Source organism: Apteryx rowi, unplaced genomic scaffold (genome assembly GCF_003343035.1).
Source record: "Apteryx rowi isolate R43461 unplaced genomic scaffold, aptRow1 scaffold_9, whole genome shotgun sequence".
Lineage (NCBI taxonomy): Eukaryota > Metazoa > Chordata > Aves > Apterygiformes > Apterygidae > Apteryx > Apteryx rowi.
The window spans coordinates 1465681-1492027 of record NW_020451204.1 but is presented as its reverse complement, the minus strand read 5'-3'; the positions used below and the strand labels follow the sequence as shown (position 1 = coordinate 1492027).

At 40.4% G+C, this 26347-nt stretch overlaps 1 protein-coding gene across 15 annotated transcripts in view; it reads left to right on the top strand.

Annotated features, from left to right (window-relative positions):
• EXOC4 (exocyst complex component 4) overlaps positions 1-26347 on the top strand; it is a 391280-nt gene that overhangs the window by 8040 nt on the left and 356893 nt on the right. For all 15 annotated transcript variants that reach the window (XR_003257735.1, XR_003257736.1, XM_026091145.1 and 12 more), the window contains exons 2-3: positions 12636-12825; positions 16197-16391. Coding sequence is in view for 13 of the 15 variants with exons in the window: in XM_026091145.1 (XP_025946930.1) it covers positions 12636-12825; positions 16197-16391 (385 nt within the window). In the remaining 2 variants the exon portion in view is untranslated. The remainder of the gene's footprint in view (positions 1-12635; positions 12826-16196; positions 16392-26347) is intronic.

Below are 26347 nucleotides of genomic sequence, written 5' to 3'. Positions count from 1 at the left end.
CATGTTGAAGTGCAGCTACTTGTGGGGTATCGCCTGCAGGTGTATAGGCCATGGCACAGCAGTGGGCTGGAAGGAAATATGCCTAACTGCTCTAGACAGTCTTTTTCTCCTTATTTTTTTTTCTTAATGTCCACAAAAAAAAAGGATTGGGGGGGGGGAATTTCAGAGAAGACCATATTTTAATGTGTTTCCTCTCTTAAGTTGCATTTTATTCCGATTAGCTCACTGCCTTAAGTACTGAGTAAGTTGTCTCTGGTAAATACCATTAAAATGTATATTTGACATTAGGTGTTGCTCTGCGTTGTCAGTACAAGGCCTGATYCTTGAAACCATCATAATCTGAACATCCATGTAATGTTCTGTTTCCCACTAGAGCTAGTTATCCTTTGGTGGGGAGGAAAAAAGGTACTAACAAGTTAGCAGACTTAATCATGAAGCAGTTCTTCTCGCAGCACTTGTGTGCGTCTTCCGTGCATCTGTGAAGCCGTTCCTTTATCCTCCAACAACTTCCAGCTCGAGCACGCTGCGGTAAATCCTGTGATAATTTGCGACTTGACGGTGTCTAACTGGCTGGTTTCGATTGCTTCTGCTGGACTGCTGAGATGTGGACAGATGCTCTCATCTTGGTTATTTTTTTTCTCTTCCTTCGCGCCCTGATCTCTGGTATCTTGTTCACCTGTTGTTTTTTGTCTATGAGATTTCCTACCACGAAGAACTTGTGCTATCGCTTGGTGTGCCTGATCCGGGTCTCGGCGGGGCTGCCGTGTGGTTGGCCTTTCCATGCTAGCGCAGTACAAGTGCCTAGTAATGATCATAATGGTTTAAACTGGAATAGTAAAGCAAATCCTGTAACTGGTTGTGACCATGGTCATCAACAGCAGACACCTTTTGAAAAGTCACTATATTCTAATGGTGTTTTTCTTTTCTTTTTAAATACTGAAGTCTTCTAGGAACGTTGCAGCTGTTTCCTGCACAGAGGAGACTGGTCTTTCTAGGCATCCACAGTGCTCCACTGAAATGATTTTTGCTGCTTCTACCAACTGCTTTCTTCATTTTACTCCAGAACTCTTTTGTTGATCACAGATTAGGTGTCTGTGTTGGCCAAGGCCGTGCTTTGATTCTTCTTTATCTCACAGAGGCTTGTCATGTTCTGATGTGTGGTTTAGGTTGTTGGTACAGTGTAAATGGGAGGGGGGAACACAAAAATATAGTTTTTGTAATCTTGATACATAGTACCGAATACTCTTATCTGCAGATTTCAAAGATGGACAGTAAGAATTATTATTCCAACTTACTTGTCAACTTAGCCAAATTGTAAGATATTGAAAGCTTGGTCCAATGCCTTTGGAAGGGGTGGATCCTCCTGTACCCCTTGAATTTCAAATTTTGCCCAAGGCTACAGTGTATAGTTAAGAGGCTTCTTCCTGCAGCACGATTCCTGACGTTGTAACCTTTTTCCTCAGTTAAAACAACACAAGTGGGTCTCCTAGGTTGGCCACGGTTGTAAAGGTACTAAGCTTTCACCAAAGCAGCTTTAAGCCCAGCTGTGTTCTGTGTGCGTGGATGATACCGCAAGCCGTATTATCATAGCTTCAAATCTGTTTTGAAGCGAGGAGCTGGGAGGTTTAACCAGGCGTATGATGCAGTGCAGAGCAATACAGAAACAGGTGGCAGAAAGTTGACCGGGGAATGCTGTTAAAATTGGAGCTTTGCTTTCTCCCCTCAGTGATTCAGCGCACGGTTCAATTACGCTTAAGTGTTCGTTTTCCTGATCAGGTGAAAAATATTTCAAGTTGATTTGCTTGCTTTTTTTCTTTTCTTTTTTTTGGTGGTGGTTCCCACTGTCTTTAATGAGTATTTTCATTTGAATAAGCAATGCTGAGTAGGATCCTCAGCGAAGACAAGTGAATTGCATGCTTAAAGAAACACGATCCAGAGATAATGAAGGATTCCTCCTGAATTTCCAAATTGCACCTGTGCATTGCGTTATACTCTTCTCCTTTAACAGCAAATGTTGCATGTGTGTCTGCTCTGATATTGGGGGACGGAGGAAGTGGGGCTCTACAGGGACTTTCAGATGCTGCGAACCCACGGCAGCAGTCAAAAGCGGCGGGGTCTAAATGCTCCTCTCCTGCAAACTGGCTCTCATCTCCCCACAAAAACTGCCTAGCCTGTTGCAGGTGCTAAATTAACATTAATTTTCTAAACAGAATATTTACACGCTCACGATCAGTTTTTTCATTGTTGTTAAATAAAAAAAAATCCACAGAAACGTAAAGGCCAAATATTCTTACTGCAATGTTCTTCTTAGAAACAAATCCTCTGTTCAAGAAATTCGTAGTAAAGACTGTTTGCTATCCGTAGCGTAGCAGTGATCATACTTAACAGCGCTGGCTTTATGGATAGCTAAAATAGGCAGGTGGTCATCCAGCCAACCTAGCTGGAGGCATCAGGAAAGGAAAATTTGCAGAAATGAAACATTATTCATTATTGTTTTCCTGTTAAAATTGACAATCTAATTCGGTGTTTTATTGGGCAGGAGGAAGCTAACAGTAGGCTGGCAAAAAAAAAAAAAAAGAAAATTTACCCCTCTGCCCCAGAAAATGGACTAAAGCCTTTGGTAGCACAGACCATGTGATGAGACTTGTCAGTGTAAATACTAATCCCTGCTCAGTCTCAAATCCGGTTGCTGCTGGAGCAGCACCTTTGTGCTTGCTGACTATGTTTGTAAGCAAATAGTCTTAAAGGTTAGTGTTACCTTCTTTTCCCCGTGGTGCAAAATATGGGATAGGGACCAGGGTAGACTACAGGATTTAAAGAAAAAAACACTGTAGTGGGGCGAAGTCTGCAGCAGCAAGCAGGGTGCAGGATGAAGCAGGAGCGGTGYGGCTTGCACCATGAATTCGGGTTCAGGACACTGAGAGCTTCTGCATGCTATAAGGGCAGTCGGCATGCTTTAAAACAAAGGGGTTTGGACTGTGGGCTTTTGAAGTTGAGAAATTTATGGATTTATCTCCAGTTGACCTATTTCTGTTATTAGCCCTTATGGGATAAAACAGAGGGGATAATAAAACGGGGTTACTTCTCCGATGCCTCAGACTGAGGTACGCTAGYATGATGGTGTATGCTAACACTAAATCTTCACTGTCAAGCAGGAAAGTTAAGTTTAAATGCTGACAGAGGATACCGGATTCAGTCGTGTGTCCCTTTGAAAGGAAGACGAGCAAATTTCTTTAGGCACCCAAATACTTCAGGATTTGCCGGATGTGTTTCCGCGTGGAGCACAGTATTCCACGTTGGGCCGCTGGAGGCTTCACGGTTCGGGAGCAGGCAGGTCAGCCCGAGCTCTTTGGCACAGCAGCTGTATAAAGCACCCGCAGTGCCACTGGGGCCGGCTTTCCAAAGGCTTTTTGCACCAAACATCCCACAATGTCCCAAAATAAGCATTACTTAGAAACTGCCCTTGTGGCTCTCAGTTTGCACTAAGCTCGGTCACATGGGGACCGAGCAAAGGTCGGCAGTCGTGCATTTCATTCACATCCAGCCTTGGTTTGTAGTAGTTTGTTGGTGCAGGTAAGCCGTGCGCGTTTGTAGGAACATGGATGCTATGCCGAATACTCGTCCGAGTTCTGCGTGCTTTCTTTGGTCCTGGGATCGATGATGTTAAATCTGTTTTGGGTTCGGAGTGCATTCGAAGCTCGAAAACAGCACGTTTCTAAGGCAGGTGCGTTTGCTCGTAGTTCTGCAGCTGATCTTCTCTGTACATCATTTCTTTACTCCTGTAGTTATCTGTTGTGCAACACGATGTGTAGTATAATGGGTTTGTTTTCTTCTGCTGCTGAATAGCTTAGTAAACATCGTGTTCCTTCAGTCCACAACAATGAAAGAAATTTATTATCTTGTGAAGAAATTATGGGCTGTTTTCTGTTCTTTTATATCATCTGAGTTTGTTTTTTTTTTGCATGGTTCTAATCCTGAAGAGTTGGCAACCCTTTTTTTTTTTTTTTTTTTTCCCCCCCCCCCCCAAAAAAAAAAAATGATGGCAGTGCACTGTAGGAGTAAGCTTACGGAGGCGATGGGATTCTGTGGTAGCTCTGCAGTCCAGGCACTGTGAATCTTGGATAGGTCCGTTAAAAATACTGACTTGTTGGAGTACTTTGGAAAGCAAAAAGAAATCACCAGTGTGAAGTTTGTAGGGTGAGACTAACTTGGAATATAGTTTATGGAGTCTGTTGGTGCTAGTTAGTTGCTGCTGGCACTGATTAATGCAATTTCTTCTATCCCTACTTAATGTGTTGCATGTTCAAAGCACTGTAAATTTTTACCACCATAAATATCCCTGTAGGCTGCAGCATTTTCTGCGTTACAAAAATGAGACCTGGTGCGACTTTCTCAAAGCTGCTTAGTGTTTTAGTAGCAGAAGCGTTTCATTTTGTGGCTGAGAGAAAAACGCAGAGGCTCTGAAGTCCATGGAGAAAAAAAGTTTTAGTGACTCAAATGGGTTTTGTAGCTGCTTCTAAATACTATGTTGAAGTGTTTATAGATAAACAGTCCGAAATTCTGCCTCCCAGTGTTTTGAATTATTTTCAACTTTTGATGACTACAGTGTTGGGTTACTAAAGCGATAGATGAAGGTGGACTCGAACATGCTTTTGGGTCCTGGTTGCTCRGTGTGTCCAAAGTGCCCTGTTCCTTCATCTGTAGTGCTGAGATAGGAGGACCCTTCTGGAGCTAGGGGGTTCCTCCAGCCTTCTGGGAAGGTATGGAAACGGTAGAGGTGGCAGTCTTATTTGATCAATAGAAATATATATTTATCTTTGGAAAATAGATATTCCTTTCTTTGAGAAGCTGTTGCAGTAAGGCTTTAAGCGTCTTGCTGAATGATGGTACTTGAGGACTCCCTGAAAAGTCTCTCCACCTACTCCCTGTGCTAGTTATTTGACTTGTATGCTGGAAAGCAGAGATGAAAATGCCTGTGATCTAAAGATCAAATTCTACTGAAATGAATAATCCTAATGGACTTTTTTTATTAATCTAATTCCAGTGTAAATTCACTGACCTCRGGGGAAGTAAACAAGGTTTGATTTCTTCTTGTATGAAATATGTTGWACATCCCATGATAAAAAGATTTCAGAGATCGTCTCTGATCTTCTTCTGTCCTATCTTCATATGTGGAAGTGACTCTAGAGAATTAAGCATTTTGCATTTGTATGTAATCTRTATTTTTAACTGTGTAAAATCAAAAGTCAATGAGATCTGGCTCARTGAATTTTTGCTCTACCGTAGCATAAAAATGTCTCTTAACAGACTAACATCCAGTTGGAATTATTCTAATCCTATTGAGCTCTTGCTAATGAGAGAGACATCTGCAGCCATCCAGCTGCCAGGTATAAATTACAGGTATCTCACAGGAGGAGCAGATTCTCATTTAGAAAAATGAAAATGAAAAAACAAGCGAGCTGATCGGGGAGCCCTACTGAAGATCCTCACTGAGTTCATAACTCGTGCATATGTGGTACCCAGGTAGATGTTTCTTATTTTGGTCATATATTTTGAACGCTTTTGCTCTGCAGGAAGTTTTAAAAAGCTAATGTAKATTTATCGTTGTTTCATAATCTGGTCCTGCTTTGTAATTCCCTCTTCARAGTTCTTTCTGCAAAGTTCCTTTCCCAATTTTGATCGTTTCTACTTGGCAAACAGTGTGTTGACTTTTCTTCTTCCTTGCCACACATTTTAATAGARCTGAAACAAGCAAAGATGCCCTTGGCTTGCTTTTCTGCAGTGCTAGCAAGAACATGTATAATCTCAAGAATATTAAGTATTCCTTGCTTCGCTCTTTGCTGTGCAGAGCAGGAAAGGAATGGTTCCTGCACCAAGGGACTTAGGGAATTCAGGTGTGCAAGCTAATGTTTTAGATTCAAAGTGACATTGCTCTGTTTTGGAGTTACAGATGCTCCTAGCCTTCAATGATTTAATSTTGTTTTGAAGGAGGAAGATACATGGTAATGAATTATTGGAATAGAGAGAAYGCAGCACGTTAGTTTTGGTTTAAGTAGGTAAAATGAGGGCATAGCCAATTAATACAGTAACTTGAGAAGAACGTGAGCAGAATGGCCTTAGTTGTGGCTGTGAACAGTTGTAAGTACTCATACTTCTTACAGATACGTCGTGGAAATTGGTATGTTACAGACACGGTGGAAAAGAATGTAAATGTTTTAATCTTTTCCCCAGATAATAGATTTAAAAAAAAAAATCCAGAAAAGGCATTCTCAGTTTTATAGCATGCTCATTTCTGGCATTTTGGCTTGAAACAGCTTCATTTCATCTTATTTATGTATTGCCATTCATAACCATTAAAAAAACGGGTTAGCCTTTCTTTAAGTGCTCTTTGACAGTTCTTAAGTAGGTGACCACGGGATGGATCACTTGTGTACTCCTCTTTCGTTCCCCAGCCATTAATCCAGATTCCTGTAATGACTGGAAATAACCAAGTCCTAAAACTAAAAACATATCCTTCTGAAACGTCTTGTTTTTTTTCAGTAAAGGAAACGAAAAAGTGGTCTCTGGTGTTGATTTTTTTTCCTTTTTTTCTGATAAGATCTTGGATGTGACTTTTATCCTCTCTATAAAGAAATCATCTACAGGTATTTAAGGCAAACTCATGCTGGTGTGTGTGGGAGGGAACCTGTTAGSCTTGAATTCTTTGTCACACAAAGAATTAGTTATACCTTTTGTCATAGTAAGTGGTCCCTTAGTGTTTTAAACTGGAAGAGAATAAAAGGCCCTAAATTTAGCTAAATTTTCTGGGCAAAATGGATACGATATTTTTAGTGATACTTGTTTCCACAATATTTTTCCCCAAACAGGTAATTACAGAAAACTACAGATTCACACTACAGGTGTTAAGTCTAGGAAGATTTCCCAGCTGCCCCATCCAGTAGAGCCAGCCGGAAATCTTGGAACATGGCAGTCGACTGAGTCTGAAACTTCCACTGAATTCAAGTTAGGCAGCAGTCGTGCAGGTTGGGATCGTAGCCTAGAAAAATATTTAAGAGTCTGTTAATAATGGTCTTGTCCTTGGTGAGTGCAAGTCTCTAGCATGCATGAAGCGGTATTTCACCACGGTCTGTAACTCTTCCCTTCTTCCACCTCCTGCTGTCTGACAGTGCAGTAGTTTAACCTGGAATTCTGCAAGATTGGATCGCTGCTTTGGTGGTCTTGCAGGTTTGCGTGCTGAAATGTCCTGGTACGGTGGAGAGAGGCACTGTGCTGTCACTTACTCTGTGTGTTTGGGTGTACAAACACAGGAGTCCAGTAATACTGAAGACTCCTCCAAAATATTACTCAGCTTTAGGTGGTCTGAATTACTGGGCTTGTCCTGAGGATAAGAAGGAAAAAAAAAAAAACCCTACTGAGGCATATTAAATGGTTCCTATAGCCGAATAGTTTGTCTCTAACAGTGGCAATACAAAATGTTAGAGAGGTGCCACTTGGTGTCCAGTCCCTCCATGTTTCCCTAGTGTCCAGAGTGGGATATTTATTTATTTATTTATTTTTGAGCCTGCTGATGCTGTGAGCCTCAACAAACTCCTGCAGCAACAAGTTCCAGGAGTTCCCTACCCCCGGTGTGAGGAAGTGCTTGCTTTATACCTTTTTAAACTGATCTCCTATTAGTTTTTGCAAGTGCCACTAGTTCTAGTACCRCATGATTGGGTGAAGAACTGGTTTGCATTTGTATTAATCTCCTTTTTGTCTTCTGCAAGCCTCAATCATATCCCCTGTTAGCCTTTTCTAAAATGATGCGTCTCAGCCTTCTTGGTGTCTCCTCAGTGAACAATTGCTTCATCTCCGTGGTCATTTTTAGGTGCCTTTCTACGAGAGACCAGAACTGCACACATCACTCAAAATATGGGCATAGTAAGCTTTTTATACAGCAGAAAGTGGTTGCTTTGTCTCATTCTCAATATCCTTTCTGATGACAACCAACATTTTTTTTGGATTCTAGGCTACTAATGCATATTAAACTAATATTTTCAGAGAACTGTATATGTAGAGAAAGACCATGGCAGCTGCATTCCCAACTTAAGTGTGCAGCAGAGGTTCCTAAAATGAGGTTGGATGGAGTTGGACTTCTATCCGTCTGTATTTCTGTTATCATTCTTTAGTATGCATTAGTAATGTTTTCATGCTGCTGCTGGCTGCGTTATGGATTTGAGGTCTTTGGAGCTTAGACGGTATGTGAGAATGTGTGTAATGCTCACCAAAATGGGTGCCTGTTTCCTCTAAAACCTCTTGATTCTCTTGAAGATGACAGCAAATGTATACTGTGTATCTAAGCAGAAAAATAACAAAATGACAACCGAAACTAATATGTTTAGTTAGGCATTGTCATTATATATTTTTGGTAGGAATGAGCTTGTAGCCTCTCTCAAAAGCCTCTGACTAACAGCTACGCTACCCTGCTCCTTTCTTTTGACATGTTTTGTGGTTTCTGAGGTATGGGTCCAGTTGTGACTGCTCTGTTTTTTGGCTGTGCAAACATCTAGCGGTTTTAGCAAACAATATTTTTTTCCTGTAGAGGGCAATTTAAATTCAATTACAAGGTCAAAAGCAACTGGGCAGCACAATTTGAATCTACCTGAAAATATGAATATGACTGGAATTTGTTAGGAAGCCTAAGTTGGGTAGGAACCGGCTGGAGCATTTAAAAAGTTGGTGATGTTCTCTGACACTACAATGTCTTAGTCTTGCAGAAAAACCTTTAGCTTTTGTAACAAACTCCTGCCATTCTGGACAAGGAAGTAAATCTTGAGCAGCTTTGGTGGATCAAGAATTTTAAACTTTGAAAAAAATTTTTTTTAATTGAACTAAAACTTTTCTAGTCCCTGATATAGGCCAATTTGATTCAGCTTCTGTATTTTCTGTACTGATMCACAATTCTCCTGCAATCCATAACTGAGGTTAGAGAGAATCGATGTTTTCATTAACTACTGAGACAAGCAATATCATTCAGTTTCAAACCCAAACAATATGTCAGTGCCTAAAAAGGAAATACGTTACTGTCTAGTGTGTAACCGCGTCGAAGAAAATTCTTCGAGCAAAGATAAGCAGTTCTTCACAAATGCAGCATGTTCATCTGCAAGAGCTCTTAATGGAGTAAGAGTTACTGCTGAACAAATTATTTCACTTACTTTCTATTCATCTGTTACAGAACGGACCCAAATTTCACCGTCTCCCGCAAGTACTGTATATTTAATACTGTGTTGCATTAACTCTGTGCTTAGTGTTGCTTTCTAACACGTCTTCATACATTACTTTCCATTGGAAGTGTTTGCGTGACCTCTGCTAACACAGCGTTGGAGTATTTCGCTAATACTGTATGTAATCGCAGCTTGCTTGTTTGAGCCATGCCGGTTATTTCCCAGGTGAAGAAGAGAAACTGGGGCACAAGGACACAGATCTGTCTCCTTAGCCTATTCCGTTGAAATACAGAGATATTTACATTAGCTTAGGCAGAATCTAGGACTCTGCAGTCTCTAGGAGCTCTGTGTAACTCATGCTCTAGTCTTCAGATAGCAGTCTGCAATGTAGGGGTGCTGTAAGCGCTATGTCAGAAGTCTCTGGTAGACCAGAGGCTTTAATCCAGATTTCTTAATGCCAGGCTTGTTTTCTAACTGCTGTACCACTGTTCTTTCTTTACAAATCCTTTTTGCATGATATTAAAGATCTTAACATAGAGTACATAATAAGAAAAATACCTTTTTTATAGAAGCCTGATTTAAGGCACAACTCAGACTTTTGGGGGAATAAAACAGTAATATAATGACAATAAAAAGCATTCTCATTTCTGTAGCTATCATGAAACACGGCACTTAAAATACTATAAGTAAGTTTTATGCCCTGGAGGAAGATACAATACCAGTCTCGGAGGTCTGGATGGGGTCTCAGTACTGTAATGTTCTTCATGCAAGAAGACAGGTGCACTCGCATCCCCTGTAAAATGTGTGGTGTTTGGGAGTGGGGAGGACAAAATGAGGAGCCTATCCTGATAGTCTCAGGCACAGCAAAAGAAAGAGGATCTCTTCTCCTCATCTCCATGTGGTATCTGTTAAGACCTCCTGCCACTGCTATATGAAAGCGAAAGGGAGTGTGAAAATTGCTTAACATAAAATGCAGAATTGCAGAATAGTTGGTGTTGGCATGGACCTCTGGAGATCGTCTGGTCCAAACCTGCTGCTCAGGCGTGGTCAGCTAGAGCAGGTTGCCCAGGAAATACAACACGTGGGTACTTTGTCCTGTTTCAGGATGTCCTGTGGCTTTAATTCCTCTGTCCTCCTTCGTAGTTGAGTAGGACGAGTGTCCTTCTATCTTGCCATGTTCCATATGGTGGTACAGATTTCCCTGCTCATTTGAGTGTTCTTAGCTGCTCTTTTGGGGGTCATGATCCTCTGTGAAATGGTGCTTTTTTTGTTTTGTTTTGAAGATGGAGCCCTTGAGTAGGTGGTACAGCCTGCTGTTTTCCTCCGAAGGGAGGAACAGTGATGGACTGGAAGTTTCGGTTATGTCTCTATTGCCTTTCTGAGAGGGGGAACATTTCTTGTACGTGTGTGTAAGTTCTTTGTTTTCGTTTATTTGAGAACAGCTTTTGCACTTTAGTTCTTACTGCTTTCCATACGGTATTTCAGAATTCAGTAAACTCTATAAAATATCAGCCTTTCTTATGTCCTGCTTGTTGATGAAAATACTCTTAGCTAAAACCATAAGGAAATACCTTTCTGTCCTTTGTTTTATTTTTCAGTGTTTGCAAGTAATTATCTCTTACCTTCTAACCTTTACTGTAGATGACAAGTGACAGTTACTCCAAGGAAACTCAACATTTTCTTACTTTCCTGACTTCTGGAGATACTGTTTTTAGCTTGACTGGACCTCATTGCTTTAACGAGTCCAAAAGGAAAGCCAAGTTTTATGGTAGTGGAGAGTAGCGGCCATGTTCAACCATGTTCTTTGTCTTCTTCAAACTATTTGACCTGCTCCACTCAAAAAGCTTGGTAAATCCAGTAAAAATTCAAGAGGTTCTGTCTTACTCTTGGGCTGTGTTTTTTTTTTTTTCCACACTGTTTTTAGGACTGGGGACAACGGCTATTCTAGTGTTTTACTATTTTTATACTCTAAGTGGAGCGTGCATGTCATCTAACACGGTGCCTCAGTTCAGCTTTGTAAAACCTGTGGTCTAAACTTGTGTAATTTGAGCGAAGTAATACTCTTTGCATGTTTGTGCTCTGCTGCATATATTTTTAAAGACCTCTCACTTTCAGAAACTAGATGTTCAGGACTTGCTTGAAAGTTGGGACTGTTTCTGGTTTTTCAAGCATACAATCCAGCTTGTACGGAGTGTGGGTTTTTTTTCTGTTGTTGTTTCCTCACCATATGTTCTTTAAAGTCATTGAGAAGTTGTCAGTAGAGCTACAGAATATGTTCATGCTGGTTTTTAAGGTTCCAACGTAGCAGTGTTTCGGTTGTAACTACAATAAATGATCCTGAATAATATTTTTCTCTTTTTTTTTTATCATGAATTTTTGTATTGCTGATTTAAAACAAAACCTGTGTGGCCCGTAGCTACCCTTCTCACAGATAAAGGAAGAGGAGAATTCAAGATGACTTTTTTTTTTTTCCTCACAAAACCAGCTTTTTGTGTGCTGTTTACTGTAGGAGATAAGAAAATGTCTTTCTGGCTATTGATCATCTCCTGGGCTGTTCATCCAGGTGTTCCAGCTTTGAGCTTCAGGATCCAAAGGATGGGTCTCAAGGGAGGAGGGAGGGTGAAGAGAGAGGGAGAGAGAGCAAGAAAGAGGAATATGGCATTGATCCTTAAGTAAATCTGAGAAATCTGCAGTAGTACCAGGAAACTTTTCTTTCCCATGCGAGTTTCGCTGAATTTTCAACAGCTATGTTGGAATCTCCAATCCCATTGATTTTAAAACAAAACAAAACGAAAAACCCCACACCACAAAGTAAACCTTGCGCTAGATGATCTTACTCAGAGGTTCAAAAAAAAAGAAAAAAAAAAAAAAAGTGTGTGGGGGGAACGTGATACCGGTGGCATCTTTGGAAGCAGATTGATTGTTGGAAGGAATGGGTAAGCTTTTACTGGATTTTCCTATGTACCTGTGCTATTCCTGGTGTACTTTTGGTAGGTAAGTAGTAGTAACTGCAGTACTCCTAACAGTTGCAATGGTCTCTCAGTCTAAAATAGAATTTCTTCTTTGTAGTTCTTAGTAATCAATCAGGAGATGTTTCAGGTGTTATATTGTGCCCATATTAATGACTGTCTGGAAAAACAGTAGCTAATGGATAACTTTTCATACATCCGGTGGTGTAGTAAAAAAGCTCCGAAACATTTGAAAACCAAGGAGGTAATAAAATGCAATACTTCTGGTTTGGGGGTTGCTTTTTTGAAGTGCGTTGTCCTCTACTAAACATTAAACAGGCACATTTGCCATCAATAAGCTTCACTCAGTGAAAACTAGTAATAGTGACTGGTTTCCAGTTGGTAGGGCATTTTTTTTAAGGAGAGGCTTCCTGTCCTTGTAGATAATTTCAAAATATTCCAATTTTTGTAATCTTTTTGTCCYTAGGACTCTCTCTACCAGTGATGATGTTGAGGACCGAGAGACTGAGAAAGGCCGCCTGGAAGAAGCTTATGAGAAGTGTGACCGGGATTTGGATGAGCTCATCGTCCAGCACTACACCGAGCTCACCACTGCTATCCGCACCTATCAGAGCATCACGGAGCGCATCACCAATTCGCGCAACAAGATCAAGCAGGTAAAGACTAATTTTGGTTGTGTTGCTGGGTTCGCATCTGGCACCTGGGTGCTGTTCTCCCTACCAGTTGGGTAGGGTGAACTCCAGGTACAAAGCTGTGCAATTCTTGCATCTTTTCCCTGTCTACTTTCCTTTTACTGGTAGTGTAAAGTTGTAGGTTCACATTTTAAGCTGTATTTCTCTCTTCCTTTATTCCAGCTACTTGTAATCAATCTGAACTGAACTAAAAATTGAATTGGGAAAGCACTGTTAGCCACCAGCTATGAAACAGGCCTGCTTTTCACGGCTGTCTGTGACGTGGCTAGGAGCAGACCATCTGGTCCTAAAACACTGGTCCCAGGCTATGTCTAATTGGCAACATGTTTTCCATAGGATCTCTCTGTTGTTTGAGAACACAAGTAATTAATAAGTAAAATGAGAGGTGGATATGAAGAGCAAAGCTTTGTGTTACCCTCTGTTCTTTTATTGTCTGAGCATGTTGCTGTCGGGTTTTTGAAGTCTAAGAACTGTTAACCTAACGCCTTTCCATTTAATCTGTTCAGGTCTTTATATGTTGGCCTCCGACTGCCTCCTAAATAGATAGTCTGGGTGACTCATCAGCTTGCTTTTTCCACAGAGAATATGAATATCGGTGCTATTTCCATACTCGGTTCTGTTGTGTGAATGTGCGTGAACTCTGTGCCACTATATCTTTCTGTATTTTGAGTGCTCACACTTGAGTAGCGTGCCAATAAATAACTCWGGCGCTCTTTGTTGTGGACTTATTCCATCTGCTCTCTCTCTGCAGTTCTGATAACTGCGGCAATAGATTAGTTCTTTTGTCTCCTGTCCTTTCGTTTCCTTCCTCTGTGGTTTGGTATACCTAAACTTTGCAAACCAGGTACAAAAAATACTCCTTTTTTTTTTTTCCCTGGCTCTGTGCTTTAGGAGCAGTAGGCTGTGACCCTTCTGGGGCTGTGTACTGACCCTTCTGGCTTTTAAAATTCATTTAGCATTTTCAAAAGAGAATGAGACSATTCTGGTGCTTACTAAGGGTAAGAGTTCATTCTAGGATTTATGTACAAAGCTCAGCACTTTGAAAGCAGAGATCAATTGCACTAAATTTGAAATAAACTGTAGCCTGTAACCTATTTTCACCCAGTATACTAAGCTTTGCAGAGGTCAAAACAAACATATAGTGGTGTGACCTTTTGGTCTCACCCAGAAGAATGCCTGTAAGGGGGAAGGACATCTTGATATTTAAGTTTTCTTATTAGTTTTGGTCAACATACATTGAAGTAACTTTGACCTAATCTCACGGGAGGCACCAGATCTGTCTTGTCATCAATCTGTATTACACTATCAGAGTTCCTTCTGATGTTTCCCTCTTGTGGAAGGTGGATGATTGCATAGGCATTAACTTGGAGTAGGAATCACTTTTGCAGAAGTGACAGATAGCCCAGATTCCTCTATGTATCTACCTTTTCTTTGTGTTCAATTCTTGTATATATTCTTGTTGGGAAAGCCTTGCTGAGGTGTTACCGCTGTAAAAGTCGGTTATTAAGGAGAAACAACTGGGGCTGCCAAAGGGGGGTTATTTCTGAAAGACTTACTGCTCGGTCCTTTCCCCCACTCCCTAATGTAGATACAGTTGATCTTCTTTCTTGTGAAGACAGGAGCAAGAATGTCTTGTGAGGTTCCTTCTAGCTCCGTGATTGTATGAGTTTTTTGCTTGTTGTATTTGAAACAAAAATACTTCTGGCAATGTTAATGTTCCTAATTTAGAAAAATACTGTTGATTTTTCTTGTATTCAGTTATCAACAGGTAGAAATGAAAAATACTGAGTTAGTCAAAACCAACCTTTGGGTCACCCGTCCATTTTGTCGTAGGGAAACGTTTCATTCCCGTGCGGGGATGGCTTTGTCTGTCTTGTGGACCAAATTTTGCACTATGTAACAGCAGTCAACTGATGATGATGTGCTGGGTCAATGAAATATTTTAAATTAAGATATAGAATAGGGCTTAAGTCTGAAACACACTCTGGTTTTTAGTTTACTTCTCCTTTTGTAGCAAGTTACACCACTCTTACATTGGCTTTTGCGTTGACTTGCCGAGTTTTTCTTTTGAGAAAGACATTTCAGAATGTGATGTTATTGTACTGAAATCTTAGTCTCTTCTGACTCTTGATGGTGTCTGGCTTATGTAGCTGTTGTTGATCACCAGTTATCTTGGTATTGGTCTGTGTGTTTCAGCACTTTTTTTTGTAAAATGCCTTTAGATGAACAAGGTAGGAGAATGTGCAGCCGGAGTAGGGTTTTTGAAGTGCTTTGAAGACTTGTTATTTAAAAATAAACTGAAGGGCCTACTTCTCTGTGTCTCTCTTCATGCGTAATTCAGTGAGAGTTCAGCCTGACAAAAGGTTAGACCCTAAGTATTCATAACTTGCCACAAAAACAAGAGTAGTGTGAAAGCAATGTGTGAAGCTGTGTTGTTAATTGCTTCCATATTTTAATATGCGATTATTGGTTTGCATTATGCAAGAAAAGCTAGGTTGTACTGACCTTCTCGTAGGATGTTTGGAGAACCTGAAAGCAGGGAATGTAGGCTGTAGATTTGATCAGAGAGAATGGCGAAGAAAAGCTCTCCATGCTTCTCATTAGGAGTGGAGTGGAATAGCGTGGACTTTGCCCCCTAGACAAGCAGCTGACAAAGGATGGTGCGAGGCTTGAAAGCAAACTGAATGGCAAACACCAAGCTGTTTCTCCGAGTGCTATGATGGCTTTGATGTGTGATGGAAATGCTGAGATGAGCTGTATCTTAACTGCTGTTTGTTCCGCTGAAACCCTGTCTCATGCAAACAAACTTGGCATTGCTTGAGGTACTAGGAAAATGGTTACACTATTGGATAGCCAGGTTTCATAAAATGAACACGAAACTTGGAGAAAGRGCTAGGAGACATGCCACAGGATTTAATAGGCAGATGGAAAATGTTTACAACAGAAAAGTTAGCAATGGCTTATTTGCTTTTGCTGAACAGGATTCTTGCTGTGTGCCTAAGTACTGAATTGGTTGTTGGAAGAGCTGCAAATAAATCTTTGGTCACGGTTAGTAGGATCATACATTTGTTCATGTTATGATACTTCAGTTAGGTTTTCACTGGCAGTATAAAATTGTACTAAAATTCATTTCATTTCAAAAGCCGTTCCTGTTCGTATGTACTGTATGACTGCTCCTAGGTAAAGGAGTAACCAGACACTTTATTTGGATTTGGTTATTGCCTTGTGCTGTTTTTGGAATTCCTAAAAAAGTGAATATGGGAATGGGCTGATTTGTTTTACAGGTTCCAGTACAAGGGACAGATTTAATTGATCTTTTGATGTGTTGCTTGTAGGTGAAGGAGAATCTGCTATCATGCAAGATGCTGCTGCATTGCAAGCGAGATGAGTTGCGCAAGTTGTGGATTGAAGGGATCGAGCACAAGCATGTCCTGAATTTGCTGGATGAGATAGAGAACATCAAGCAAGTGCCCCAGAAGTTGGAACAGTGCATGGCCAGCAAGCACTACCTCAATGCAACAGACATGCTGGTAAGATGTGGTACCTCATGCTGGGCAGCTACCTACCAGAAACACACTGGTCAGCCATCTGATCATCTACAGGCAGATGTGCTGTCTGTGTTTTTTACCATTTGCTTTTTTTTTCCTGCTGAGTTTCTCTTCTATGTCTTGTTCTATCACTTGTTGCTTTCTTGTCCTGGAATTTCCATTTATGCCTTTGCTTTCCTTTGCTCCTTCCTGACATGAATTTGGGGTCACAGTCTCTCATCCTGTTCAGTTATTTCTTGTCTTTATCTTCTACTTTCAAAGCTGTCTTCATTTGTTTACTTGTCCTGATCCTGATGCTTTCTGTAATCATGTGGTTCCACACCCATTTGGCCTGCACACAGGATTTCTTCCTGCTTTTGCAAACTGGTATTTTTCTCTCTACTGACTTTCTGTGAACTCTTTCTCTGATCTCTCTACTCCTTTCTAAACATTCTGAAGTCTCTTGAATGGATTTTTATGCTAACATCGTCTGAACTGACTGTCCTTTATTGAAAATGATTTTCCCAGGCACCTGCTTCTATCATCTTCTTTCTCCCTATCTTAGCAATTACCTCAAAACCAATTCATTTTGATGTGGAAGAACTATCCCATTTCTCTCCTATTTCATCTCCCAGCATGCACTCACAACTTTGGTCAGTTATTCAGAGGGAGACTGTTTTTTTTCATCACTCAGGTATGTTTACCTCTCCTTCCTTTCCTCTATTTACTTTACCAGGATTCTTGATCCTTTCTTGATATCTCCAGTTCTTTTTCTCATCTTCTTTCTCCTTCTCTTCAAGTGTTATCTCTTGTTTTCTTCATTTCCATTTCTTTCACAGCATACCTTTCAATTCCAGTCTTGTGTTGGAGGGAGAAGTTTCCTAAACTTCTCTAATAACTGTCCTTTTCTTTCTCTTATTCTGAACTCACCAAACATGCTTCCTCACCAGGCTTTAGTCTTTTGCTTCCTGAAACTGCCTTCTACCAGTAACTAAAACCTTTTGAAAGTTAAGGCAAAAGGGATATGTTTAATATTCTTCTTTATTTTTGCCAGAGAATGTCTTGAAGGAAATCTTTTCTTTGCCTTCTTTTTTATTGTTGTCAACTTCACTGTCCTTTGCATTTCTATGCCTCTTCACTTCTTTTTAACAAGTCATTATTCAGCAGGATCAAAGGCTGGAAATCTTAGTGTTGTCATTCCTAGGGCAAAAACTTTCCCTTAATTTCCTTCTTTCTGGCTTCTCTCATTTTACCTTAAATGTGACTTTCTAAAACTTGATTTTTCCCAATTTCATTTGAAACATCTTCAACAGCTTGATGTCAGTCTTGTCATCCCTTTCCGTGATGGCCTAAGTAACCCTATGTGGATTCTTTTGTTGCTGTCATAATCTCTTGCCTGATTTCAGCCTTTCTTCACCTTCCTGTTCTTTTCTGTTGCACATATTCTTTTTTCATGCCACGTCTGGTACAATCATCTTTCTCTAATCTAGTCACAGTATTCCCTTTCTTCCCTTTTAAAATCGTCTTCCAAGAACCCTCTCATTCTTCTTAGATTCTCGCCTGCCTTCTAATTTGAACTATTGTCTTAAATCTTTCCCACCTTACTGTAAGCCCTCTGGGACGGGTAATGTATCCGTTTCTATTGTGTGATGTAGAGTGGAATTTTATGATACTTTATAAAATGTTACGCAAGACCCATTAGAATTACTGAAAACTGTTCATCAATGCAATGACTAAGACAGTGTATATAAGAAGAGTGCAGTTAAGTTTTGCCTACACTCTTGTCGGTTTTTGATGCAGGAAATTGGAGTGAGTGTTAGTCTGATATTTTCAATTAAGAGAGGTGAAGAACTAGATGTAAATTAAGAGTGTATAGTGTAGGGGGAAGAAACAGCGTTCAGAATTAACAGCAATATCAATCCACATGTTAATCAGTCGTTGCTTCCTTTTACTAATGGACTTTAATCAGCGTGCTAAAGAGCTAGTTTGTCCTCCTCTAGAGAATGGTTTCAGAAAGGCCAAGCGCTCTGATTTAGCAGTATTTTTTTTTTTGATTTTTTTTTTTTCCAGAAGAAAATTCCAGAGAAATAATTCCATTTCTGTCTGGATTATAGAATATTACTGTAAAAAGTGGAATAACAATACTTAGCGATTCTCAAATAATATGTTTTAGGAGTGGTTTGCAAATATAAACTGCTTTTCATCTCCTGGTATGAGTAGGGTGTAGTAGAGTGTGTGTGTGTGTATAACGTGTGCACGTGTATGGAGAGGGGGAGAAGTACAGATAAGTTTGCCTAAGGCCAATGAAGTACAGACTTCTGTAGGATACTGTGCCTTTTTTTTTCTCCAGAGTGGATTGTCTGTTGTAAGAAATCAAATAACACTGGTATCAAATGTTGCTGTTCAGTTTGTTTAAATCGAGGAATGCAGAGAAGACTGGTCGCGTTATTTCAGCCATTCACTGACACTTGCGACTCTCATTTGAAGACAAGTGCAGCTGTGACAGCGCAGCTGTAACTTACCTGCATTTGGAGCTTTTTAATGGACAAAATCTGCTGTGGGCTCACTGGCTTTTGCCATCTTCTGCTAACACTGCCTCTGCAGTACTGCGATACTGGAATTGCTCACTGGCTGCAGGATAATTCCTCTCTCCTTCTATATGCTATGAACATTGTGTAAAATAATTCTTAAACCGTCAGGGGTGCGGGGTGTTTATAGCTCTCTCTGTCCTTTTGTTTCCTTCCTCAAGGTAAACAGCTGCTCGTGGCTTATAAAAAGCCCAAAGTGATCTGACAAGAAGCTTGCATCCCTCTCGTTGAAAYTGGAGCACTGATTAATATTGTTGCCTGTAGCTTTGATATGTACAGGCTGAATTAGACCTTTGCAGTCGTCGTGTTGGGTTGATGCAAGCACACTAATGGCATAATTTCTGGTTGCTGCGTCGCATTTCTGCAGTCTGTTCTTTGTATTCCACTCACATTAATTGAAGTAATTTTGCCACTGAAGCGTGTTTCAAACCTCTGCATTTAAATTGAAATTTTAATTCCCTTATTGTTTGGAAAAGACAGCTGAAGATGGCTTGTTACAGGTTTCATTATCACTCAAAACACTCCAGCTGCTGGTTCTAATGTGCAATGACTGAGTAATGCTGGAAAGAATTATTAATATAAGAATGGCAGCTTTTCCCAGTGGTATGAACAAGATGCAAAGGTATTTTGTGACAKCTGTATTTGTGTGAAGTTAAAAAACTTAAGTGGCTGGGTTTTTTTGCTTCTGATTCAGTATCTACCTAGAATAGCACAGATGAGCTCTCAATATGATCTATTCAAGTTCTGGCATCTTTATAATATGCGCTACTGTTGAGTAGGGCCAATAGGATCAGTTTTGCTGTCCTGTAATTGCAGCTTACAGAGCCGGTGATTAAAAGCATCTAGTTCAAATCTTCTTTGAATTGTGAATCCTTGGAGAAATTACAAGGATCCGGAACACATACAACTCCCATTTAAGACCAAATAATTCTCCATTAATTTGAACTTTTGCATATGCTTTTTGTAAAGAAAGAGTTTGTGTGGTTGTCTGTAAAGGATCTCTTTTGTGACACACGTTGTTGCTAGAAGTAACGTTCACTTTTATGCGGTAATTGCACAGGTGTGCACATACACGCAGAGGTGCATTTTCTGTTTAACATAAAACATGCTCAGACGCTGTTAGAGCAATTGTGACCCAGAAGAAAGTTCTTGATGAGAAGGCAATGAGCAGCCCTAGAAAGGGAGAAGAGTAGAGCTGGATGGTAGAGTCAAGTGTGGGGTTAGCTAGCAACTTGGTCTGGAAGCATGAACTGGGTTGCCAGAAATGAAGAATTGGAATAATTTTGATCTGAGGTTGGATGAGAAGATACAGGCTGGCGACACAAGACCTCAGCCAGGCCAAAAACGTGAAGCAGAAGGTGCACGCAGGATGGGCAGCGATGGATGGGGCCAGAAGGAATCCTGCACGGAGAAAACGGACTGGTAACGGACACACTTACCAAAAGCTCGTCCTGAAGTCCGGCGTTCCTGAGTCTGATTCCTCGTGTGTCAGCAAACATCTGGGAAAATCATTAATACAAACGCTGTGTCCAGTCTCCCCCAGCGTTGGGTTATGTATTGAAGGGCAGTWCTCTGTAGCTAGCAGTTACTTAATTAACTCAAGTAGTGTAGAGGTCTGTGTTGTTGATCTAGCTGTTCTGGCTCTACTGTTGACCCATGAGGTACCCATAGGAAGGAATTAATATTTTCCATTTGTTTAAATAAACTAAGAGATTAAATGCTAAAAACAGCTGAAGGAAGAAATGTTGTTGAATCAAGTAATTAAAGGTCATGTCATAATATAACTGCATGAAAATTGCTTAGGCTACTCTCTTTGCGTTTCCTGGCTTTTAAATGTCTAGCTTTGCAATTTTAATGAACTAATATCACTTTGGCAAAATATACAGAGTTTTTCTTTAAAAAAAAAAAAACAACTTTTAAATCTAAGAGACCGTGAAGGAAATTCCTACGAGTGTGGGATTGATTATATCAGGTARCAAAACACAGTACCGTAAAGCTGCAGCAGTGTATCAGTAGGGTAGGAGTGAGGATGGCTACCATAGCCAGTTGCATTTTATTTATTTATTTATTTATTTTTTTGTTAGAAGGAGGGTAGGAAGCAAAAAATAAGCAGTATAGACYCCTCTATCTAGTCTTCCCTTAAGTTTAACATCACGCTTAGTTCTGCTACAGAGCGAGGGACTGGCTTATATCTGTTTTACTCATGAGAGCATCCTTCTCCTTTTAGTCTGTGCATGTCTTTGTCCCAAGAAATAAAAAGCTGAAATGGCAGAAATTTGTTTCTCACAGAAGTAGGCCAGGGAACCCTCCAACACCTACTTTTCTCTCTTTCTTTTTTCAATGTTAAGSACTTCTATTTTGGTTTCCTTATGTCAAGGAAAGAAGACTATATTTCTCCCATTCTGCTTTCTAAAGTGAATAATAGCTTTGGACTTTTCTCAGAGTTGACCRCTCTCTTCGTGCAAATTTGCACTGTTGCCGGTTTGTTTGGTTTCTAAAATGGAGCTGGTGGAGGTTATTGTGATCGCATCCAATTAAAGATGCTCAGCACAGCATCCATCTGTACAGAAGACGACCAGTTTGCAGGTAAATGAGGTCATTTTCAGTTGTGCTGATTCAGCATACTTAACGCATGCTGCATTCACCCTTTGCGTTCTTATGGTGTGATATCTGAATTTTTTCTCAGCTGTGTAGACTGCCTTATTAAAAGCTGGGTTGATTTTTTTAAAGTGCGTTACTTTGTTGTGAAATTTAACCCTTATAGCAGGAAAATTCTAGCTTAAGCTAGATCCAACATCTGCATGCCAAAGCAGATTTGCAAAAAAGTGGTTATTTTTTTTAACCACAGAGATTTACAACACGACTGGGCTCTGAGGTGGGACTTAGTGGATGAGAACATGGTCAGAAGTAGAAGGCCTTTTATCATGCAGAAATACTGTGCAAAAATGATCGTAAAGCTACGGAGACATTCAGAAGGGAGAAGGTGGCGTGGGCAAAGGAAACGCAGGAGAAATTAATCACAGATAAGGTGTTTTGGAGAGCAATATATGAGCACAAGGAATTTAACTTGCTGCGGAAAGCGAGAGGGAGTCAAAGAAGCAGGTTAAAAGGTTGAGATGTTTCCCTGGGAGCAAAAATTGGGCATTGCTGTGTATGTGCACCCATGCACGTGTGTTTGCGCTCTCCTTTCCCATCCCGTGACGGAGGTGTCCTACTCGATAACAACGTTCCCTGCCTTTCTGTCCGTTTTATGCTGATGCTCTGCAATGGCGATTGGAGTGATTAACGTCTTCCCAGATAACTTTGGATGTTTGTAACCATGAGCACGGTGGTTGAGGTGAGTTTGGTTTTCTTAACTGGAATGTGGCTGTTGCCTATGGCTTTCCTCAGCGTGGTATTCAGAGAGTCTTCCAGTTCAAAGATACCATGTAGTGAGCGTATTTCTTACAGTGTAAGTRGTCGGGGATAATGACATTTTAAAGAAAAAAAATTACAACACAGTTCTCAGTATGCATTTTATTTACTATCTGCCTTTCTTTCAGCTTGAACAATGAAAATCAATAAAAGCAATCTTTCATTTTGTTTCTGCATTGCTTATTGCAGTACTGGGAGTCAAGTACTGCTTTGGGACAGTTTTGTATTTTGGAATTAATGTCTTAAGTGAAAATAAGAGACTCTTGTTGGTTTGGGATTCCGTAGAAATGTTTTTATTACAAAATTTAAATTTTGATCCCCACTTTCAGGTCTTTTTTCTTTTGTATTACAAAAATGGTAATATTTTCGGTCCTTTTTTTCCCCTGAAGTCTTTCCCCAGATAACATTGCACCTTTTCAGTGTTGACCCTGTTGATTATAAAAAGCCTTTCAGAAAACAGAATTGAAGGGGTTGCCTCTCACTTTAGGCTACACCGGTGTGCGTAAGTTTATGATTAAAGGAGCTGATTTTTACTAGTTTGTAATGATTGGCAAACCTCACGATTTCTGATAGCTTTACGGATGTGGTACGGCAGAGAAAGAAGGCAGGTTTGTTTTCATTAAGTTGATGTATGGATAGGGCATGTTCTAGTGATTAACATACAAATATGGAAGTCGTGAGCTTTCTTCTGTCTCTGCTGCTGATTCCTTCTGTGCATAACTGAAAATGCTTTACCTTCACCCAGATGCTAAGGAGTTGATTAATATTATTTGTTTGCCTCAAAGGAGCGTTGTAAGGCTTAAGTAATTAAGTTTGGGAGGGTGATTAAAGTTCCTTGCATGAAAAGCATTGGTGCTGTATATTGTTAGAACATTTTTTCACCTTGTTTGTCCGTCTTTTCTCTTTTTTTAAAATTCTGTTTTCTGATCTTTCCTTTTGCATAAACTTGCTAGGCTAGGTTTAAAACCATTTGAAAGTGGAGGGTTTCTTTCCCTTTGAAACATCTTATCATTTTTTCCCTTAATATCCTTATCAATAACTTTATCTCATTCCTTTTGTAATGTAATTTCCATTATGTGAGGCAGTCTATCGCATTAAACCGTTAGCGCCTAATATTGCTTCATCTGCATTGACACGTGCTTGACCTCAGCCCCTCCGCTCTTAGTTAATGCACCAACAAGCACCGATATCYCTCTGGAGTATTATCGTGTGGCTGTTAGCTCAACTAATAACAACCATTCATTTACGCTGATGAAAGTTTATTAAATAAGAAAACATGCTGTAATGAAGGTGGACTCGAGGTATCTAGCATCTTTTTATGATGAGCGTGAGCTGCAGCTACACCACGGGCGCTTTCCTTAATGTAAGGGAGAGCCGTCTATAGAGTTATGATCTGTACTTTTGGGAATGAGCATTTCTGCGCATTAAATTTAATCTTTTCACGTTACCATGTCTACACTGTAATAACAAGTTCTTTGCTCAAGGCAATTGCCGTTTCGTGATACATCCTTTCTTGGGTGGGTCCTCCAAGCAGCTCCAGAGTTTTGTGGTTTAGTTTAGACTTTCTTCCTTTTAAATTGATGAACCAAACACTGTTGCATAGTTTCAGGTTAATATTTCTTTTGCCGTTGAGATGGCAAATCTCAATCTTGATTATAATCATCTTTATTATAAAGGTGCTTTATGGACTTTGTGAGACATTTACATTTTTCTCACTTTAAATTTGTCTTTGAATACAGCTCATGTTTTTTCCAGTAATCACTGGTCTTTCCATGAATTCTTTTTTGGAACTCTGGATTGTACACATGTAATTCCGCCCGTGGTAAAATACTGGAACGCACGCTGAGAGAAACTGCTGAAGATCTAGTGGGTAATGGAACAATATAATACATATATCTACCCAGATAAACTCGACTGCATTTTTAAACACAACTTCAAAGCTAGTGAATGGTGGGTGAAGAGGTGTAATAAATTTAGCTTTTTAGTAAAGCATTTGAAACACTTGGGGTGAATTTAGCCCAGAAATTTTCCACTGAAGGAGACTGATTTATTGCTGGTGAATTGGCGTAATGCTACRAAATAACTTTGAAAATGGCTTGATAGAAGAAAAATTGTCGTGTAGGCAGAGAGGGAGACTTGTGCTGAATGGCTCATAAATGAACTAGCAAAACATGTTAGTAAATTAACAGGCGAAGAGCTAATTAAAAGGAGTTAAAAATTCCTGTAACAACAGAGAGAGGGGACACAGGGAACTTGAAAGACTTGAAATTCCATCTTGGAAACTGCAGAGAATCAATTTGGGAAATTGCAGGCTTGCGTTTAAAAAAAAAAAAAAAAAAAAAAAGGAAATCTTATGTTTTACTTTAATGCATTAGGACCCCGTTGTTTGAGATATCGTTCAGGTGGAGAGAAGACCTTTGGGACAGGAACGGTCTGACTCTAGGAAAAATACACTTTCCTTAATGGCAGTTATGGCTAAATGAGGATGCAGTAAATCAGAGACAAAAAAAGTATAGAAACAAAAAGTGGAAGGAAAAGGCATTTTTATTATTTTTGCAGCTTTTGCAGTACCTGCAAGCTGTGTCRCTAGTCCCTGACAGTGCTCCGATGAGATTTTTGTAAGAATGGCTGTAGAGGGTCAGGCCACGGGTCTGCTAGGGCCGATGCCCTCTCTGATAGATCTTGAAAGCAGGAGCGAGGATAGAGCGCGCAACAGCAATCCTTCCCCAAGACGCTGCGAGCTTCCGACCGCCGGCGGTACGGGGCCTCCGGGGCAGAGCTGATGGCTTTTGTGTTGAATAGCGCTCGGTAGATTTTTCTCCCTCGACTTTGTCCTGTCGCTTTTTGAACCAGTTTAAACTTTTGGCTTTAACAGCGTCCTTTGGCGATGAGCTCTGCAGCTGATCTGTCTGCTGCACCGCTTGTAGGCGATATTGAATCTTGGATTTGCTAATCTTGGCTCGTGGCCCCGGAGCTGCGGGGGATTCACGGTGCGCGGCTCTCGCAGGTACCGGGGGCAGTACATGTCTCATTTCCATCAGGGCCTCGCTCGAATGGAAAACAGTTCGGGCAAGTCTGTGTTGCAGATAGATACCCTGCCTTTCTGGTTTTGGGAAAGCCGTTTAACCGTATTACTGTTGAGATTGCTCATGTTCTGCGTTCAAGCCCAAGCGAGTGGTTGGGTGATCCTCTCCGGTGGCTTTTAGCCGCTCTGTTCCTTGAGCACCGCTTTGGGTTTCAACGCTGCACTGCTAGAAAGGCATTGATGAATTGCAGCAAGCGGAGAAGGAAGTGAAATGATTGATGGGCAACAGGACCAAGGAAAACTTGAAAGAACTARATTTATGTAGGTGGGGTAAAGGACAGCAAGCGAGGAACATAATTCTGTAAATATTTTAAAGTTTGCAGAGAAAAGTAGTACGTTAGGGTGGGTCATTGCTGTTTACATAAATGCTTAGGAAAAATAGAGGACGATTGTGCTTTCCGTTAGCATGTTTRTAACAGGTTTGTTTCAATGTTTTCATAAAGTAGGAGCAGCACTCTTATCAATAAAAGATATAAAAGTAGCATATATAAAATAATTGAAGCAATACTTCAAGGTATGGAAGTTGCTACGTCATCTAGTAGACCTCTTCCATATTTGTATCTCGTAACACTGAAATTTCTAAAGCATATGTAAGACCGGAGGACTCGGGGTTGGTTGATTTAGAAGGTRGAGTTGTTGAGTTCAGCTTGCTGGAGTTTGATTCTCTGGAAAAAACTCTTCTGCTCTGTTAAGGCATTAACTAAAAATTGTGTTATTTCTTAACCTTCGTGTACACTTTCTTGCTCGGGGTTGGGCACTGTGCTGTGTGAAGTGGCCATGTTTCAGTAATGGTAGGTGTAAATTGTGGAAATTTTAATGGAAGGTGCTATGTTAAAACACCCCCCCCCCCCCAAAAAAAAAACCCCCAACCC